This window comes from Anarrhichthys ocellatus, unplaced genomic scaffold (assembly GCF_004355925.1).
Source record: "Anarrhichthys ocellatus isolate YVR2014 unplaced genomic scaffold, GSC_Weel_1.0 scaffold16, whole genome shotgun sequence".
NCBI classification, from domain to species: Eukaryota; Metazoa; Chordata; class Actinopteri; order Perciformes; family Anarhichadidae; genus Anarrhichthys; species Anarrhichthys ocellatus.
The window spans coordinates 6,006,536-6,026,461 of record NW_022280046.1 but is presented as its reverse complement, the minus strand read 5'-3'; the positions used below and the strand labels follow the sequence as shown (position 1 = coordinate 6,026,461).

Here is a 19,926-nt window from a genome sequence, read left to right as displayed (position 1 = left end):
GAGAGAGAGAGAGAGAGAGAGAGAGAGAGAGAGAGAGAGAGAGAGAGGAATGTTATTGGTAGATGCACAAAACAAGATGGAGAGAGGAGAGAGAGAAACCCAGTGGTCGCTTGGCATAATGCTGCAACTCACTCTGTTCGAGAAAGACTCGCATTTGTCACAACGCCCTCCCTCCCACCTGCTTCTCTACCATTGTTATATTTCCAAATTGCTGCTTCCATCATGTTTATCTTTGTCCCTCCCTCTGTCTGTTTTCTGGTTTGTCCCGCCATTCCTCCATCCCTGCCTTTGCACTCTCTCTGCTCTCCATCAAGCTTTTTATTTTTTCTTCATATTTATATTTATTCTTTCATTTATTTATCCCCCCTTCATTCCATCATTCTGTCTCACACTGAGGCTTGGCCCACAATGCTTTGCTCCTCTCCTGTCTACTCTGATTAGTTCAGAGTCGGTGGTTTTCTGCTTCTGGCAAAGTGCTGCATCATAGCCCCGCCCAAACGCTGATGCTCTCGCCCTGTTGGGTGAGTCAGAATCCAAACAGCAGGCGGTAGCCAATGGTAGCCGGGCTAACAGGAACAGTTCTGCAGGGCAGAAGCGTGCTCATGTGACTGTAGACAGATGGAGAGGGAGGAGCGAGTGGTAGTGAGTGATGCAGGAGAGGAGAGGAGAGAGGAGGAAAGGAGAAGAAAGAGGAGAGCAAACGAGGACAGAAAAGTGGAGGACAGGAAACAAACAATTGATGGACGAGAGGAGAGGGAAGGAGAGGAAAGTAGAGAAGTAGAAAAAATGAGAAGACAGAAAGAGGATGGGAGACGAGAAGAACAGTACAATTAAACGGGAGAGGAGGTGAGATGAGTGGACAAAAAGAGATTGGAGGGGTTGTAGTGGTTGGCACTGACCCTCACAGCAAGAGGGGCCCCGGCTGGCCGGCCCTTCTGTGCGGAGTTGGCATTTTCTCCAACAGTCCAAAGACATGCAGTTTAGGTGTTAACTGATGACTCTAAAATGCCCTTAAGGTGAATGTGAGTGTGAATGGTTGTTTGTCTCTCTGTGTCAGCCGTGCGATAGCCTGCCGACCCGTCCAGAGTGTATCTTGCCTTCATCAGCTGGGATCGCCTCCAGCCACCATGAAGAATGGCATTTACAGATGATGGATGGATGGAAGAATGAGGCATTTTTCTGATTATTGTTGATCGATGCAGTAATGTAGGACTTTCTGGCAGATTCGTTATGACGGTAGAGCGCATTTTTATAGATCTCAAAAGCAACTTGTAATTGCTTGTTCTCCACTTCGATTCAGCTCTCCGGCATCTCTTTGCCATCATTACTTTTTCGCTGCTTCTCCAAGATGCTTTGATGCTTTGACAGGAGCAACATGATCAGTGATCTGAGACAAAACACTTAAGAAATTGTCCGCCATGGCATCACATGATGACAAGGTGGGTAATGTAAAATTCATCATTACATATTTTAGCTGTATTGGCATTAATTAATTTAGCAATATTCACCTGTTCAAGGGAGCATATTACATCTAAAAATATGTAACAATAGTCGTAAATTGCAACATCTACAACAGCTGTTATTGTAATACTGAGACGTTTGGAAGCGTATGACCCTTTAGACCTTGTGGCATATTGTTTGAAATGAAATGATTCTTGTAAGTTGATGAATTGATTTGTATCTGAGTCGTTGCTGTCATCGACATGCATATTGAACACACCGCGAATGATAATACGGTTAAAATCAAATATGATTTGGGATAAAAGCTGACCACATTCTTCCATAACACCCTGTCTCAGTTTAGGAGGATGACAGAAAACAGAAGTACAACAGGAGATATGGAATTAATAACTATAGAAATAAATCAAAACTCAGGTAATTGCCAACAAAACAAATAGCTGAAATGATCATTATATACAACAGAAACTCCCCGCCCTTCCTATTTGTGAGTTATTGATGTTTCAGTCAGTTCCTTATTACCAGTTTGATCGAGCCAGGTTATAGAACTTAGTCCAGTTATGAGCAGCACTGATATCATTAAAGTCTTTTTAGCTAGAGATCTGACATTAAGCAGTGCAAGTTTTAGAGTGAAGTACAAGCAGGGACAGACTAGCAAATCTCTAGGATTTTCTTACTTGTTTATTCATGGTCTGTTGTTAATGACTACTTCAACAGAAGATATCATTGTGCGACTCACAGTATGTCAGCGTTTGCTAGTGTTAAACACACTGTGTATGAGGCATCAAAATCCTCTATTAGCTTCTCCGACTGCTGCATCTGAAGGTCGTTGGTGTCCGCAGGTACCACAACGGTCCAGACAGACTGGTGGTGACGCAGCAGCTGCAGGGCGGAGGTGTTGATGTCCATAATGAGAACACCTGGGTGGCATGCGGTGCGGTGCGACGTGGGGCACATAACGGGTTATGGAAGACCAAACAATAAGCATGGAGGGATAGTTTGTGGAATTGTACTCAACAACTGCCTGGACGTCCCAGGTTTAACACCGACAGAGAAGCGAGGTGGAGGTCCCGACTGATAGACGAGCGAGCCGCAGTATTGGCGTGTACCTTTTGACAGGCAGGCTGCCCATGTCTCATCGACGCGGTGTGACCGATGGCATGGAGGATTGGGACTGTTCACAGTCCTGCTCTTGACCTCGATGGTGGGGTCCAGGGCTTGAAACTTGGTCTGAGCCTCTAGCGTAGAGCAGCGAGGGGAGTGCTTAACTCGCGTCCTTCACAAAAGTCCACGGCTTTGCTCCGAGGCTCATCTCCCCTCAAATCTGATGGTGCATCAGTGGGGCCGAATCACCTACTGCGAAAATGGATCCGGACCTGTGCACGAGATGTGCTAACCTGGGCAGAGGCCGATTGTGGACGCATGCATGTTTCTGGATATCTGTGAGTAGACGGGTAGATATTGTCAACATTACTGATGATCTCCTAGTATGGTTAAAAAAAAAAGTCATAGTATAGTGTGTTTAAATAGCCTGCATATGCAATGAAACCAGAATGCACAGGGCAAAGTGTAAAATGCGCCTTTTGGAGTCCATCTTCGTTGTAGTTTCCCCATGGCAGACCCATTAACATCCGGCCTTGCATAACAGCTGAGTGAAAGTGCAGTCAGTTTTTCTGAGCATCACAGTTCCCTTTGTATAGTATATGACAAAAAAGTCATCATATAGTTTGTCAAAAAAATCTTAGTATAGTAGGTCAAAAAGGGGCGAAAAAAGTCATAGCATAGTATGTTGAAAAGATTAATAAAAAAGTCAGTTTAGTTTGTTGAAATAACTCGTAAAAAAGTATACTATGTCGAAAAAACTCATACTAAAACAAAAAGTTATAATATTGTATATCATAAAAAGTCATATTATAGTGTGTCATAAAATGTAAAAAAAAAAAGGTCCAAGTATATAGCAGTAGTTCCCAAAAAGTGTGTCAGGCCCAGAGGTCATCGTAATCAGTTCATCCTTGAGGGCCAGTGGATGTTTGTGCCAAATTTGAAGAAACTCCCTCAAGAACCTGAGACATCGTGTTCACAAGAATTGGACAACGTCACAGTGACCTTGACCTTTGACCACCAAAATCAAATTTGTTCATACTTGAGTCCAAAAAATTCCCTCCAGGCGTTCGTGAGATATCATGTTCTATAAGAATGGAATGTACCTGTGGACGGCCAGACAACCTGTAAACATAATGCCTCTGGCCACAGTTGTCAGCGGCGCGGAGGCATAAAAAGATGTGTAGGAAGGTGGAAAAGTTCAAAGCAATGAAAGTGGGAAAGCAAGGAAGTATTTTTGCTGAAGCAACATTTTAAGCTGTGTGTCTATGTCTGTGTGTGCAGGTGTACTCTCTGGACAATCCAGATGCCTTCCACAGTTTCTACAGCCCCCATAAGACCCAGCTGAAGAACCAGGTGATGGAGAGGCTGGCTGAGCAGCTGGCCACGCTCTGTGCCACCCTGAAGGAGTACCCTGCTGTCAGATACCGAGGGTGAGCAGCAGGGGGCTTGAAGAAGTCTTGTTAAAATGAAAACCTGTCTTCCTGCATTGCTGCAGCAAGATGTTTGTTTTCTCAAAAAAAATGAAAATGGGAATTAGGAACATTTTTATTCAAGTATTTTTATCAAAATGCTTTCATTTAATTTTTCTTTTTTTGTCTCCGTTTGCTTGGACATCTGTCTTTTTGTCTGTCCATCTCCTTGTCACATTCATCTGACTTCCTGTCATTCTGTCAGCGAGTACAAGGACAACGCCACCCTGGCCCAGCTGGTTCAGGACAAACTGGACGCGTACAAGGCTGATGACCCCACTATGGGAGAGGTAAGGCTTTTTCTTCTTTTGTCCCCCTTGTCTTGCTTAAGGATTTCTGTTTTCACCTGTTGTCTCATTCTTGTTGCAAAAATATTTGTCTTAGTAGGTAATGTAAAATTCTACATCACTAAGAATGTACTTTAAAGTAATCCTATGTAGAACATCATATAGGTATGTTTATCTTTAACACTTTCATTCCTGTATGTGTGTGTCGTCCTCTCTGTAGGGTCCAGACAAGGCTCGCTCACAGCTGATCATCTTGGACCGGGCGTTTGACCCCGTCTCTCCTGTCCTGCATGAGCTCACCTTCCAGGCCATGGGCTACGACCTGCTGCCCATCGAAAACGACGTCTACAAGTACGAAAAAAACACAATTGACAAAAATGATTACCTGAGAGGTTCCATTTTAATAAAGGTTAAAGCCGCAGCAGGCAGACTCTTTGTATATAATATAATATAATATTTTGCTTCAGTCACAAATTTGAACCTTAATTAGTGTCTTTCTTTCTTCAGGTATGAGACCAGTGGCATCGGAGATTCTCGTGAGAAGGAGGTTCTGCTGCATGAAGACGATGACCTGTGGGTGAGCCTGAGACACAAACACATAGCTGAGGTTTCCCAGTGAGTACCTTTTTCTTATTCTTTATTAATCTCTTCGTTCGCTCTCTGGATACTGACTCACGCGAAATAATAATAACCTTTCTCTCTTGTGTTACTGCTTCTCCTTGCCTGTTTGTGTTTCGTCTTTAGGGAAGTGACCCGTCAGCTGAAGGACTTTTCTGCCAGCAAGAGGATGAACACTTCTGAGGAGAAGGTAGAGATGAAGCTGCTGCAGGAAATGTTGATATATACAGTCTGAACATACAGTATTGCCAAATTATTGGTATTACAGTGTGACTTAGCATGGCGGATAACTTCTTTAATTAACCAGTGTACTATGACATTTACAACATTTCAATCATGTCTTTTCTAAGAGAACCTTTTCTAACTATTTTATGACATATTCTGACAAACTCTGACAAAAGTAATGTCATCCTGTACTATGACTTTTTACTTTGTTGACATACTATATTGTGAATTTCTATTATTTTTCATGACATACTAATATATGAATTGTTATGGCATACTTCATTATGAAACAATTAATGGCATTTTTGTGACATACTTTGATTTTTTTTATGAAATGCTGTACTGTGACTTTTTAATAACTTTTTAATTACATTGTTATGTCATACTATATTATGACTTTTAATGCTATGTTTTTGACATTTTTAAAGGATATTTAGAGTTGGATAGGAATATTGAAATACCACTCATATGATAAGCTTAGCATAAAAAATGTAAACAGCTAGCCTGGTGAGACCACAACTTGTTGTTTTTACAATTACTTTTTTGTAATTGTAAAAAACACAAATTAAACAAATGAGAAAACTGCTAGTAGGCAGATTTCGTTACCTTTGGACAGAGCCTAACTGTTTATCCTGTTTCCACTGTGTGTGCCGAGTAAAGCTGCTGCTTGTTTTAAATGATATTTATATGATATTTGTTTTGCTTGGTAGCAAAAATGTAGTGAGTCCAACATAAATATGGTCTGTTATCAGTAATGATAACAGACCAATGTCTTTTTTATGTCCTGCACTGATGTTGACATCGTTACACTCTTTTGCTTGTTTCCACAGACCACTATGAGGGATCTGTCCCAGATGCTGAAGAAGATGCCTCAGTACCAAAAGGAGCTCAGCAAGGTGTGTGTGTGTGTGTGTGTGTGTGTGTGTGTGTGTGTGTGTGTGTGTGTGTGTGTGTGTTCATAGGAGTGTGTTTCTGTGTGCGAGTTTTCCTGCGTGTGTAAATGTGTATGCTGACCCTTGTATGTTTCGTGTTTTTCAGTACTCCACCCATCTGCAGCTGGCTGAGGACTGCATGAAGCATTACCAGGGAACAGTGGACAAGCTGTGCCGTGTGGAACAGGTGAGAGGAGAGATGAGAAGCAAGGAGAGGAGATGAAACAAGAAGATGGAAAAGAAAAGGACGAGGGGGGGAAATCAATTCAAGAAGACATTATTGCTAAAGGAGGACATTATCCAAATTTAAAAAATAAAATGAAGATTTTTGCACATGAATAAATGACAATGATTTCTGAAATAGTAACTGAAAGTAAAATGCCTACCAATCCCAGGAAATGTGTATTTGAGGGTTTTAAATGACCATTCTAAGAGACAAACATGATATCATACCTGAGTTCTCTGTTGTTGCAGGATCTGGCAATGGGCACGGACGCTGAGGGAGAGAAGATCAAAGACCCCATGAGGGCTATCGTGCCCATCCTACTGGACGCCAACGTCACCACGTACGACAAGATCCGCATCATCCTGCTCTACATTTTCCTCAAGAATGGTGAGGAGGAGATTACAGGCAACATAAAGAAATCAAATCTGAAGTCTGACATTTCTACACAGCCATATTAAGCTGTTATGTTTAAGCAGTATACAGGAAGTATACGTATATCCGGTCGACTTCGAGTTTTAATAAAATAATTTTATTTTTGCACTCCAGTTACAAAAACATGAATTCCCTTTCATCCCAGAACAAGCTGAACATATTAAATGTAAACACACACACAGTTCATATCTTATAATAAACACTCGTGTGTGTGTGTGTGTGTGTGTGTGTGTGTGTGTGTGTGTGTGTGTGTGTGTGTGTGTGTGTGTTTTCAGGCATTACGGAGGAGAACCTGAACAAGCTGATCCAACACGCTCAGATTCCCCCTGAGGACAGTGAGATCATCACCAACATGGCTCACCTGGGCGTCCCCATCGTCACAGATGTAAGATCCTCACTGGCTGTTTTTCTTTTTCTTTTCTTCTTCTTCTCTCCTCTGCTTTTTCTGTCAGTCAAGAGTTGTCTACGTTACATCATCTCCCAATACAATATATGGACCAAACAGTGTGAATGGAATATTTCTAGACTAACACAAGAGGCATAGAGTGATTCTGGTCCTCATTTCTTTTGTCCTTTTCCCACTTTATCTCATTCACTTCCTGGTCTCTTCTTTCCCTCATTAGTCCACCCTCCGCCGAGGAAAGAAGCTGGACAGGAAGGAGCGTGTGAGCGAGCAGACCTATCAGCTGTCCCGCTGGACACCATTGGTCAAGGACATCATGGAGGTGTGTCTGAAGGGCTTAAATCACTGTTTGACTATTCTCTATAGACAGATTCTGCAAACCTTGTCCAAAAACAACAATAGTCATTCAAGCATATTTACTTTTCAGTTGACGTACACCCGCAACAACCAAACAGCCTGGTTGTGACTATATTTAGCCTCTTATTTGTGCAAAGCCAATTCTCCAATGGACCACTCTGATGGAGCCACACATGGTTGCTAAGAGACGTGACACAACTGTGAAGCCCCTATTGAAGTGTGTTTGAAGCAGACACTATTGCTGACAAAGATCCGTTTTGTCTTTTTGTCCCCCTGCAGGATGCTATTGAGGATAAGCTGGACACCAAGCACTACCCCTACATCTCTACCCGCTCCTCTGCCTCCTTCAGCACCACTGCAGTCAGGTGCACAGACGCATATACACGTATAGACTCGCACATATGCACATCTCGTTGCATCGTAAATTATGAAGACAGAAATGGAGGTGGATCAATAGTAATTTGGGAAGGGAGACGAGTCTAACGGATCAATACTCGAGAAAAATTGAGAGCAGGGAGGCGATGCTGATGACTGTCGGGTTAGTGAGCCGCGTGCAAAGAAAGGAGACATGACGAGAGCTCAGACATGCTGCAAAGCTGCATTCATAACGTTTACAATCAAATTCTAAATCAACATTTCAACGTAGCGCAGCTTTTTCTTTTTGTATGTCTACTCATTCTGTTGGAGTTCGGTATTTCTGCAAAGTTGCAGATAAAGATCAGGCTACACTGATGTTTTTCGTATTATACTATTTGTAGAATTAGTTTCCAGTAGTGGCTGCGCGGGATTGTTTGACTCCAGGGCTTTGTGAAGGCCAAAAATGAATTGCAAAATAAAAAGATGGATGTGACCCTTTCCAAAATTCCAAGTTTTTTTGGCATTTAACCTTTTTAAAAAAAACATTTTTTTGCTGCGCTCAACAGTTTGCTCTCCCACTTGCCGCACACAAAGGGAGGCAATATTCATTAAAGAAAGTTGTATTTAATCCAATAAATCACTTTTTACAATTGAGGATTTTATTTGACAGACAGTTAATAAGCTTCATTGGAAAAACTCAACAGAAGCTTTGAATGTAAATGCGTATAATGCATATATACGTTTTAACGAATAAGAACATCAATACAGGCGGTAACAACCCGGCATTTAACATATAAGTTTCCTCATTTTTAAACTGATTACTTTGCATCTTTTTAAATCATTGGAATCATTGAAATGATCTGCAGTCACAGGAGATGAAATGTCAGCAACATTTTAAATAATGTATCTGAAGACATTTTCTATTAAAAACGTTTTTCCTAAAAAGAAAAATACATCTTAAATAACACCCCTGGAAACTACAACCCAACATGTAAGCAAGCTGACCTGATTACAAATTATCAATATTTCCAACTCTGTGAGTGAGTGAGTGTTTGTCTATGAGAGGGAGTGATGAAGCCATGTTGAGCCCCACTGATCCTTACACTTCACTCTGCTGGTGTGTCGAGTCGGCGTCAAATCCTCTCCTGTTACAAACTGACCCGCCCTCACAGATACAGACCCACCCAGCACTGATGATCACATTAGGACACATGTCAAAGGAAACGTACAGTAGATACAGATGAAACCTCTGTTTGACTTCAACTCACCTGATATGGTTTCAGTCTTAAACTTTAAGTGGCTTCAATTAATGTTTTATACTTTGCTTCACACACAAGAGGCAAGTTTGACAAGTCTGATAATCAAACAAAATAAACCCACAAAATGCCAATGAAAAGAATATTCACCTAAACAGAAAAATACAACCGAGCACCTTCTGATTAAAGTTTCTCTTTTACACCGGACTAAGACTTGCCTTGTTAACACACTTATGAAATAAAAAACCTAAATAAACTCACTAAACACATCTTGGCCAGTCTTGTTCCAACAATCAGCAACTCTGGTTTGGTCAAAACAAATCCTTAATTCACGGAGTAAGATGTGAAAATACGCTGGCTTTGCACGTCGGCTCCTTCTTGGGAGGCAGACTATTAAATTAGTAAAATACAATGACAAAATTCACCCCAAAATTGACCTGCTGGTCTTGGTTGTCTTTTCCAGTTCATCTTCGGAGTCCTGAAGAAGGTTCTGAAGAGAACAAGGATGTTTTTAAGCAGCATTGTGACGCACCGCTACCAAAGCTGAAGTAGCATTCTGTTGTTCTTCCTTACCTCAATGCATTTTTCACACTATGTGCCCAACTCAGAGGGCTGAAAGCAGCCTGTATGTAGCCTGAAGGAACAAGTGCCTGAGAGACAAAAGTTAGGGTGTAAACCAAGATGACTTAGGGACTGAGTGCATCTTTAGTATTTCACTCAAACTATTCGATTTTGAAAAGTTTCTCTGTTGTCCCTTGATTGATGAACAAACGCAGCACATCTGTGTGTCCATTGTCGTGAGAGACTTTGGTAAAAGACTATCAGGATGCCAAGATGAGGCAAAAACGAGCTGTGGAACTGTACTAACTTGAACCTGTTCTCCTCTCTGCTCTGGCAGTGCTCGGTACGGCCACTGGCACAAGAATAAGACTCCTGGAGAGTACCGCACTGGGCCACGTGTCATGGTCTTCATCATCGGCGGAGCGTCCTTCAGCGAGATGCGCTGCGCTTATGAGGTCACACAGGCCAATGGGAAGTGGGAGGCCGTCATTGGTGAGTAGTGCACCAGGAGGCGCCACTGAGCGCAGGCCAAGAGCAAGAAGAAGTGTTCATATTCGTAGGACGCAGCCTGGTGTTAAGTAAAACACAGTGGACGTGTCTCTAAGTGGACCATTGTTTTTTATAGAAAGCATGAACGCTGATAAAAGCTGCGTCCTAATTTAGAGGCCCAAGTCCTTTGAAGCATTTTCAGAGGACTATGTGAGGTTTGACCAGCAGGTCCTCTGAGGGGCAGAAGGACAAAGCTTCTGAAATGGAGCGAACACAAATAAAGATGGAGGGGAGGAGAGACATGACGGTAACCACGGGAAGTGAGGTGAATGGACAATCTAACCCTGATGTAGAAGTTCAGTGCATAAAAAGGAAGACAAAGCTCTTAATGACACATTTGACCTCATAGGAGTCTGCTTGTTTTCTCAAAGCATGGGGTGAAACAAATCAACTTTTTGTCAAGGTAATGCCCGTTTTTAAGAATAACCTTCTGGAATTAAGTTATACTTTGGGGACGCAAGCCGTACGATAGTTCTAAGAAAGTTTAGTTTCTTACAGGATTAACTATGGTCTATATTTATTCTGTCGTCTACGATGAATATATAACTCTCCCTCTTTTCAATAAAGAGACAAATTCGGAATTGAAGTTCAGGTTTTGCAAACTGAAGCCACCCACAACACAGCTCATGTAGGACGGCGTAATTTCCTTTTTGACTTCACCCTGATCACGAATCACAAATCCCACAAACAAGCGCAGCAACCTTGTGTAACGTATGTGGAAGGTGTAGCTGCAGATAGTTTTTACAACCTGCCTATTGTGTTCAATGTGTTATGTTAAAATAACCCTTCATGTTATGCCCCTGTGTACTGTTTACTGTCTGAAAGCTTTGCCAGCCAGTCTGTTATAAATGGGAAAGTGTCTTGTTAGTTTTCGTTGTGCTCTGCTTCAGCTGTTGTCTTTAAAAACAACTTGTCTTTTAAATTGCAGCCACACCATGTCTTTATCTGTGTGTTTCTTTGTGTTTGTGCAACATGGCAAGTGTGTGTGTGTGTGTGTGTGTGAACTGTGTGTGTGTTTACTGTACGACCGTTTTTTCTTTTTGTAACCCTTTTGTTTTTGGAGCGAGTGGGGAAGGGGGCATGGCATGTGCTGAGAGACGAGTGGTGAAGCCGCCTCTGTTCCTCCACAGGTGCCACCCACATGCTCACCCCCACCAAATTCTTATCGGACCTGCAGCACCCCGACTTCCGAGAGTCCACTAGGGTGTCCTTTGAGGACGCAGAACCCACAGCCGAGTGAGGCAGAGAGAGATTGGGAGGGAGGGAGAGAGAAATCACACTGAAAAAAGTAAAGGCAGCCGCACAAAGAAGCCCTTTCTGAACCTTCGCAGCACAAGGGCTTCCTCCTTGTTCCTCCTTCTTTGAACACTCAGTACTGTTTTATGTAACTCCACCCGCCTCCCCCCCGTGTCCCTCAGGGATGGGCAACCCCCGACCTTTCCTCAATGCATGGACCGCTCCATCAGGCTCTAGTCCCTGTACACACAGAGTTAGCCAGATTAGTTAACAGGATTCCTGCTATTCAGTCAGGTGTATCCTGTCTGTTTTCCCTACAGGAAGGCTGAATCCAAACGTCTGACCACTTTCTAAATCCACAATTCACTGAGTTAGCAGACTTCTAGAGAGAGCGCTTGGGGAGCAGACATTACCTGCTAATCATGTAAAAAAAACTATTTAACGATATGTTCTTTGGCCATATGTACTGAGGCCACTAGACTGCAAGGCTACGAGGGCCCAGTATGGAGGACCCTCGAGTCCGGAGGGTGGACATTTGGATTCAGCCCAAGTAAAGTCTGTGCTGAAGAGCGGCCATGTCCGAGGGGGTCGTGACCCCATCCCTGCTGCCTCCTCCCATCATCTCAGCTGGGTGGATTAAATCGCCCCTCGACAGCCACCCAAAGGCCCCTTGAGCCTGTTGAACACTCACTCCAGATTTAATCTACCCCCGAGATCCATCTTTATCAGTTTTTACTGTCTGATTATTTTTCTAATCAACCCTTCGCAAAGACAGTCACCTTGATTTGTCACTGGTTTTTCCACACAAGGACAGGTCCTTCACTTGATGTTGGATTTCAAAGAAGGATCCTCTCCTCTTTCCCTTGTGGTTTTTTTTTTTTCTTCTTTTGACTACCAGTCCTCTTACGTCACTTTCTCACAGCCCACCATCACATGCTCACATGGCTCGTGGCTCGTCCGCAGAGGGGTCATGATATCACTTTCAGGGCGCTGACACACGGGGCAATTTTGGGGCAACAGAGAAAAGAGATGGGGAAACAAGAATTGCTTCAGAAAAATACAAGATGCCCAAAAAGTTGCTCTTTGTATCAGGGCCTATATGATGACTCTCTGCTGACAGTCTGCGAATGTAGCAATGTTCCACCTGATATGCTTTAGCAACCAAATACAAAGGTAAAGATGCAGCTAATCCACCCCTCCCCCAATATAGGAGACTCTTCATTTCTTCCAAAACTCATTGTTTACACCAGTCACTAGCAGACTATTAGTTTTACTTTGATACAGAAACAAATGCATTCTAAAGAACCTGTTTAACTAAAACACGCTCTAAGAGCACATACCCAAATTAGCTGTTTTTAACAATTCAATATGTTTACAAGTTTTTGATCTGCAATCTACATTCAGATGGATGCATTGTTCAGTTTTGGCCATTGTAATGATTAGCAATGCTATTTCTGAACACTTATTCGACCATTAAAGATTGCACAGTGTAGTTCTGCGTATCCATCTCATGCCTAACTAATCTGCTAAAGCGATATCGTTAACAAACCAACGTTTGGTTTTATGGTTTCCTCAGTAAGCAGCTCTCACCATAAGCAGTATGGCCGCCCCCCTCATACTGCTGCATTCAACACTTTCCTGAGCAAAATGGCCATCACTTACTAAAACAAGTCTTTGTTTTTGTTATGCTATTTTGGTCTTAGCTTAGCCATGTACAATAATTTAGTGGCGTTGGAGATCAACGTCGTGGTGTTGTGTTTCTGGGGCAAAAAGGCTCACGAAGCTGTGTGTTTGGGGAACAGCAGAGAAGCAGGCGAGGCCAGTCCGACGTTGACCTGTGTCCCACACTAAACCCCCACCCATGACCCCCGTTTCACCATAACGACCACACTCCAGATGGGCTTGCCTCCTCCTCTTCTGTTTTTAAATACCTCCAGTTCCTATTCTAAGTTATAGTATAAGTTTTATTTTACTGTAGGTGAACGTCTTTAAGGTAATCAAACCAAACTGGAGGAAACATGCAGCTTTGCAACAGAAACAAACCAATGTAGGTCAAATACTGTTGACAATGTTGCATAAGGAGTAAATCAAATGTTTTGTCTTATTTATGATAGTTTGAAAATTTTTAATTTGGCAAAGCAACAAATTTGACAGTTTGCTTTACTCCAGTCTAGCACTGCTAAAGTTTCACAATGTCTGAAATGTGTCTTCAGCTGTCACAACAGTTCATCTGTGTTAGTAGAGTTACTGAGTATGACATTTTCATTCATATAAGACGCGATGCTGGTTTGGGATTTCATGACGATCACTGATCTGTGTACTTCCATATTGTTCAGCTGCATGTAATTTAACACGGCTTCATGAGTTTGTATGTTTGTAGAGTGAAGTACTCAAGAGTATTAGTCAGAAGTGGGGGAAGTTTACATGGTACTTAAAGACAAATCAGGATTAAAACATTTTAAATATAAAATATATGGATAATTGAAGTAAAACAGCAAAACTAGCATAAGCCATGCTAGTTTTGGCGACATGTTTGTTTACAGGCTAACAAGTCTCTTTTTTTAAGTCTTTAGGACAATCAAAAATATTCATATTTTGACCAAACAACCTACAGTGAGAAGCTACTTTATGACTTCTTCTGTTACAGTAGTAACTAGAAACTGCAGCTGTAAGAGGAATGTAGTGAAAAGAAGAATACAAAGTATTCCTCTGAAATAAAAAGTCTGATTGGAAACACTCAAAGTACTTGGTTAACTCCCACCTTTTAAAATTATTTTTTAAACCGTTTTTATCCATTTTAACTTGCTGGCTAATTGATTATGATTTTATGACTGTGGGTTGCTCAGTGCTTCTATCTGTGCTTTCAACATTACGTGGGCGTGTGCTCATCTAGAGTAGGCATTCATGGCAAGAGCTGAAAACACATTTTTATCGGTTTCCCTCCAAACGTGCAGATCTAACGCTCGTGTGTGTGTGTTTTATGAATGTGTCTCCAGGATCGACCCACATCTTCACCCCCACCAGCCTGCTGGAGCAGCTCAAGGCCATGAACAAACCAGACGAGGAAGTTACAAGCTAAAATCCTCCAATCACATCTCTCTCCTCTTTACATTAACCCTTCTACCCATCCTACCTCTGTATCCTTCCCTACATTGTGTATGCATCCTGCTTGAGAAGAAAAAGACCTCTAAGATGATAAAAAAAAATATATATGATGTATCAAAGAATAACATTGTTGCAAGTATTCCCACGTTTTACAATGGATGCAACTAAATGAACTCATTTAAACGGGTTTAAATATCTGAACAGAAGGCCATTTAAAGTACCAAAATGTAATATTGTACGCTGTGACACCTGTGCAAAAAGGTAGACATTTTCTCTTGTTTGTTCCTTTGGGTTTCCTACTTGTTTGAGAGGTTGATCTTGTAAAATATATCATATCGGTCAACATGCAATACATATAAAAAATATATTCATCAGAGGAGTTCCCCCTGCCCGTTTGAGATGTTCGTATACAGTAGCATGCTTGGACTTGTGTGGACTGTTGATGTGTTTGTATCCATTGTGGACATTCTGGAAGCCGCAGAGTTTAGCACTTAGCTTTTTCCCTACGATGTTGAGCTTGAATACTTCACCCAAAACCTTTGTTTTGAGTATCGCTTTGAAACCACTCCTGACGCGTTACACTCAACGGTGCATCTGTAAACACCGCTGCCTGCTCATTAGGTAAATCTAATGCATTCTACTCATTAACTTAGTCTAATGTAACTTATAGAAATAGGGTGGATAGAATATTAACAGTTTGTAATATTGTATTACGAATATCCGTGCTGGGGAGTGGTTAAGATACTTAATTGAAAAAAAAAAAAAAAAGTTTGCTAATGAGCAAGCTACGCACGTTGACACGCCTACCGAGACTAGCAAAGAGTGTCCGGTTGGGTGACTCATACTCGAAGCATACATTTTTGTTGAAGTATTTGTATAAAACAACGCTTGGAGCATTGGGCAGAGAAACCGCTCTGTAAAAAGCCAGAATATCCCTCCTCTGCCTGCAGAGACTAAAGTATTTACTTGCCACAACCTTTTCCTTTCTCCGGAGAAACTTCACGTTTTAATGTCGAAATGCTTGCTGATATTTAATGAATCTTAAAAAGGGCCAGTTGTATTTCAGTATTGTATCCTGTCAGATTAAGTCTTATCATTGGTTAGTGATGTTTCATTGGGCCATGCACTGAGTCGTGTTGTGTATTTGTCATATGTTGCTGTTTTAGCGTCTCACTGTTGACTGGCAATATTTCTGACTGTGACGTAGTGAAACTTTTCCTTTAAAACATGTCGATGTGAAGCCGCTGTGTTTGACGTTTTAGCTGTTAATGGTCAACTGGGAAAATAATTAATATCTATACTTTCTTTGCCTGTTTCCTCCTCTGGTGCAATGTAAACTCTTCAATTGTGAATGGCTTTGCAAAGAATAACTTACATCCACCCTTTCCTGGCCAAACGAGTTGTATATTGCACTATAATGCGTTTCTGTGATGCAAACGCTTGACTGTGTTCATTTTTTTAAATTATAATTTGCTGTTGTATAGAGTTTACTGTCGATTTATATCAAAATTATTTATCAGAGGAAAAAATAATAGTGATGCATTGGTCTGTCCTAAAACTGTTTAACTTATTGGGATTGTATGTTTGCGAGTGTTGAAGCACAAACAGTACTTAATATGTACTAAGGCTGTCTAATAAATTGGCTTCCATTACATTTTACTCTTTTTTTTTTCTCCCCCCCCCCCCCTCCAAAAATCACCTGAACAGTGAAGTACAGCGAAAACAAGTTAATTTTTTTTACCTTTTATTTGTGTCTTTAGGGTCAACTGAAAAGATTCCCTGCTAAATATTAGAAAAGACCGTTAAAAAAAACAGTACAAAGAAATTACCAAAAAACAGAATTCACTTAACATCCACAGTTCTGAGGTATATTTCTACCAAATACAATTCATAAATTATCTGTAAAAATAGTTCAATATTCCTCTATTTGTTGGCATTTCCATATATATATATATATAAAAGATGGATCCACACCAGCACTGCATGCTCAAGTCTTTGCAGTGCTGGTGTGTGAATGCTCGATCGACAAAGCTGCTCAGTTACAGTTCACTTGTTTGGCTCAGAGTTACAATTACAAGCATGTGATAAAACACTGTACAAAAGTTCAGGATAAAAACCCACAGTTTAAAATGTATAGAATACAAAATAACTAACATAGAAGCAGACGATATCCAGCATCTCGGGTCCACACGACAACAAGCTTCCACCATTTACAAAATAGATCCACGATGGTCTCCTGCAAGACCATCCAAAACTAACTCAATAACAGCAAGTGCATTTTATTTACAGCACAATATGCTGCTGTATCAACAAGGGGACAACGTTTAGGCAGCAACTAATACAACACGGAAATCCTGAACTTATTTCTACAAACTAGAAAATATATATTTTTTAAAACCACATTAATAAAGAGTTATAATAAAGTAGCTAGCCAGTAGGGCAAACCCACTGGGACATGCATCTGTGGCCGGACTAGCTACGTGACTTCATTCTCTACTAAGGAAGAAGTTACAAATAGTTTCTTTACATAGCAAAAGGCCGTTTGCTGCCATGTTAATGTCCTGAATGTCATATGGGGAACCTTTTAAAAAAATGCAGTATCCAAACATAGGACCCAAAGAAAAGTTACAAAGAAGAGGGCATTTGATTTACCTGGTCCGACACTCACTCCATTCAGTGCCTGTTGCCAGCCTCAGGTTACTCTTGCTCAGTCCATGCTACCTGTGAGGTGAGTGAGCAGACTAGTAGCTGCAGGACTGAGTCAGAACCTCCTGGTATTGCACTCCAGCAGCCAGAGAGCGAGCCATGTGTCCAGAGGTATGTTTCATGTGCCGAGCTGCTCTGATGGCTCTGTTCAGAGAGGTGTCCACGGAGTGCTGCTGGTCAGAGGACTGGAAGCGTCTTGTCCTCTCCCCGCGACCTCTGACCCCTGAAGGCGTGCTGTGGCTAGGAGACACGTAGCGGGGTGATGAGTAAAACCTGAACAGGGTAAGATTGACAAAAAAAAATAAAATAATAATTTGTCATCCTAACTTTTAAACAAACAGTGCACAAGTACAACAAACAAATTCAGTTTTCTTTGTACTGATGGAAATGACAATATGTTGGCTAAAATATGTGAAAGTGTCACTTATACTTCACAGAAACATTCCAACTCTTCTATGTCCTTATTATTAGACAGTCATCAGTACGTACACCGACTTCATTTTGCTATGTTTGTAGTATGTACTGTAAGAGGGCCTCAGCTTCTGCATATATTAAAAAGGATCATTTGGATTTTACCTCATATAAACAAACTTAAAAAAATCAGAACGATCAGTCAACTACAGGAGACTTTCTGCAAAAAGCTTACGGTCTGATTTTCTTTTTACAATAATCATCTGTTTCAAAGGCCAGTGGCTGAAATAAGCCTAATAGACACTTCATCATATGTCTTGTGTGTGTGTGTGTGTGTGTGTGTAAGGTTGCTCACAGAAGTGGTGGCGGGAACACTGGCATGCACTGCAACCGTGCAGGAGGAGCTGCAGCTGCAAAGTGTCTGCTCCTCACAGCTCTATCCAGGGGACACGAGTGGCAGCTTATGTGTGTGGGTGAGTCTGAAACTCTGCGACAGTCTGTGAATCACAGGTCAAGTCAGCAGCTCCACTAACACTTCACATAATTAAACAGATTTAATTTACTGCAGACTGAACTGATGTATATCCTGAGCACAGTGACTGTACAGAACTTTGTACTGAACAACAAACTCATCATGTATTACATCATGCACTTAAAAGCACCTCTGATGAAATGGTCTCTAACCTGGCTCAGTGCTTCTGGAGGATTCAGGGCGTCCACAGAGAGGACAGCAACAAAAGCAATAGGAGTGGACCGGCTCTCTATCGCCACCAACTGGCACGGAGAGGAAAAAAAAACAAGTGAGCAGCACAATGAGTGAGGACAAAACGGCAACGCTGTTGTCAAATGATTAAAAAAAAACAAAGAAGTGGATTTCACTCTCTTTCTTTTGACTCGACTTTCTTTGCATTCAGGCAAACACGTAGAAGGAAAGACAAAAGTGCAGAACAGGATGAAAGGAGCCTCCTTACTTTCAGATCGCCCTTGGTGACGTGACAAACACTGAGGACAAAGACGAGCCCGACGCCCTCTGCTGTCAGGTTCAGCTGCTGGTTCAGACACATCAAGATGCTGCCCTGCAACACACATGCATCTGTTCTGGCAGATGTGTATCTATAATACATCGAAATAATCTAAAAACGTTTTTTATTGTTAAACATCAGTGTTGACATGAATCACGAGTCGTCCCATTTCTGTGCGTCTATGGAAATATAAGAGTGTCACACATTTTGGGATAGTATTTGGAAGCTGGTGATGGCAGGAGACACTGAAGTAAGCTATAAAAGGCTTGTAATGACAAAAGCTCTGTGCGTAGAGAACTTTGCATGGTTAGGACATTCTACAGGGGCTGTACTGTCTGCTGCACAATACAGCCATGTGGCAATTACAAAAGAGAAGCCTCTGCATCACAATGAAATAAAACTAATGCTTCTATGTTTTGTTTTCAATCACAAGTCTGGCTGTTCCGAGCTGCAGCCACAGGGCACTGGGTTGCACCGACTACATGCTCTTCAAATCCTGTAACAACGTCACTGTCAACACGTCTGAGCAAGACACTACACTTTAATTTGCTCAGTCACAAAAGGTTAATCTGGATTGGACTATCGACTAAAAACATCTGAAGTAGCCATTAAAACGTCTGCAGTAGAGGGATGCATGTTCTTACTGGGGTGTGTTCTGCTGCGGACAGTATTTGTGTGTGAACAGTAGCTGTCTGGTGCTGTGGTGGATGTTTGAGTACACCTGGACACCAGAGGCTGAGGATTGGGTGAAGAGGGCTCTGAACCTGTCACTGAATACAAAAACATTACATGCATTAAATCAGAATTTGCCATTTTTTCTATGCAACTTAATCGTACACATTTAGATCTTGTGCGTTATTCTCTCCCGAGTATGAATAAATGTAATGCATTACAATTTAAGGTGCATGTCTGCATGATAGTATGTGCATACATTTGGATTATACAAAGAGTTTAAGGATCAAAGTGTAAATTCAGGTCAATTTACAGATGTCCAGTTGTGGTTTTTGTCTGTGTGCAGAAGGTGGCCTCTTCCTTGTTGTTCGTCTCAGTGTAGGCTCCTCAACCGCATCAACCGGCCGTCTGTCTCTTCTTCCACTGCTGACGTCACCCCATTGCTCCCCAGACCTAAGCAATGAGAGAAGACTAAATGACGTACACGCAGAAACATTTTAAGTAAACAGTATGGCTTCTGTGTGTGTGTTATGTGTGTGT

The 19,926-nt window shown here is 41.7% G+C and overlaps 2 protein-coding genes across 5 annotated transcripts in view; one reads left to right on the top strand and one right to left on the bottom strand.

Moving 5' to 3' along the window:
• stxbp1a (syntaxin binding protein 1a) overlaps positions 1–16,229 on the top strand; it is a 30,539-nt gene extending 14,310 nt beyond the window's left edge. The window contains exons 7-19 of one of the 2 annotated variants that reach the window (XM_031855533.1): positions 3,844–3,992; positions 4,237–4,321; positions 4,539–4,669; positions 4,826–4,933; positions 5,063–5,126; positions 5,992–6,057; positions 6,200–6,280; positions 6,568–6,706; positions 7,027–7,136; positions 7,375–7,476; positions 7,791–7,876; positions 10,023–10,177; positions 14,467–16,229. In XM_031855533.1, coding sequence (XP_031711393.1) covers positions 3,844–3,992; positions 4,237–4,321; positions 4,539–4,669; positions 4,826–4,933; positions 5,063–5,126; positions 5,992–6,057; positions 6,200–6,280; positions 6,568–6,706; positions 7,027–7,136; positions 7,375–7,476; positions 7,791–7,876; positions 10,023–10,177; positions 14,467–14,549 — 1,359 coding nt within the window. In that variant the 3' untranslated portion in view covers positions 14,550–16,229. Of the gene's footprint in view, positions 1–3,843; positions 3,993–4,236; positions 4,322–4,538; positions 4,670–4,825; positions 4,934–5,062; positions 5,127–5,991; positions 6,058–6,199; positions 6,281–6,567; positions 6,707–7,026; positions 7,137–7,374; positions 7,477–7,790; positions 7,877–10,022; positions 10,178–11,364; positions 11,503–14,466 lie in introns of those variants that run through there. The other variant, XM_031855532.1, reaches the window with a different exon arrangement.
• A 65-nt stretch (positions 16,230–16,294) lies between these two features.
• The window catches only part of akna (AT-hook transcription factor), a 29,628-nt gene continuing 25,996 nt past the window's right edge, over positions 16,295–19,926 (bottom strand). For 2 of the 3 annotated variants that reach the window (XM_031855701.1, XM_031855702.1), the window contains 6 exons: positions 19,700–19,839; positions 19,359–19,484; positions 18,664–18,768; positions 18,377–18,466; positions 18,048–18,189; positions 16,295–17,554 (listed from right to left, as the gene is read on the bottom strand). In XM_031855701.1, coding sequence (XP_031711561.1) covers positions 17,317–17,554; positions 18,048–18,189; positions 18,377–18,466; positions 18,664–18,768; positions 19,359–19,484; positions 19,700–19,839 — 841 coding nt within the window. In that variant the 3' untranslated portion in view covers positions 16,295–17,316. The remainder of the gene's footprint in view (positions 17,555–18,047; positions 18,190–18,376; positions 18,467–18,663; positions 18,769–19,358; positions 19,485–19,699; positions 19,840–19,926) is intronic. The other variant, XM_031855704.1, reaches the window with a different exon arrangement.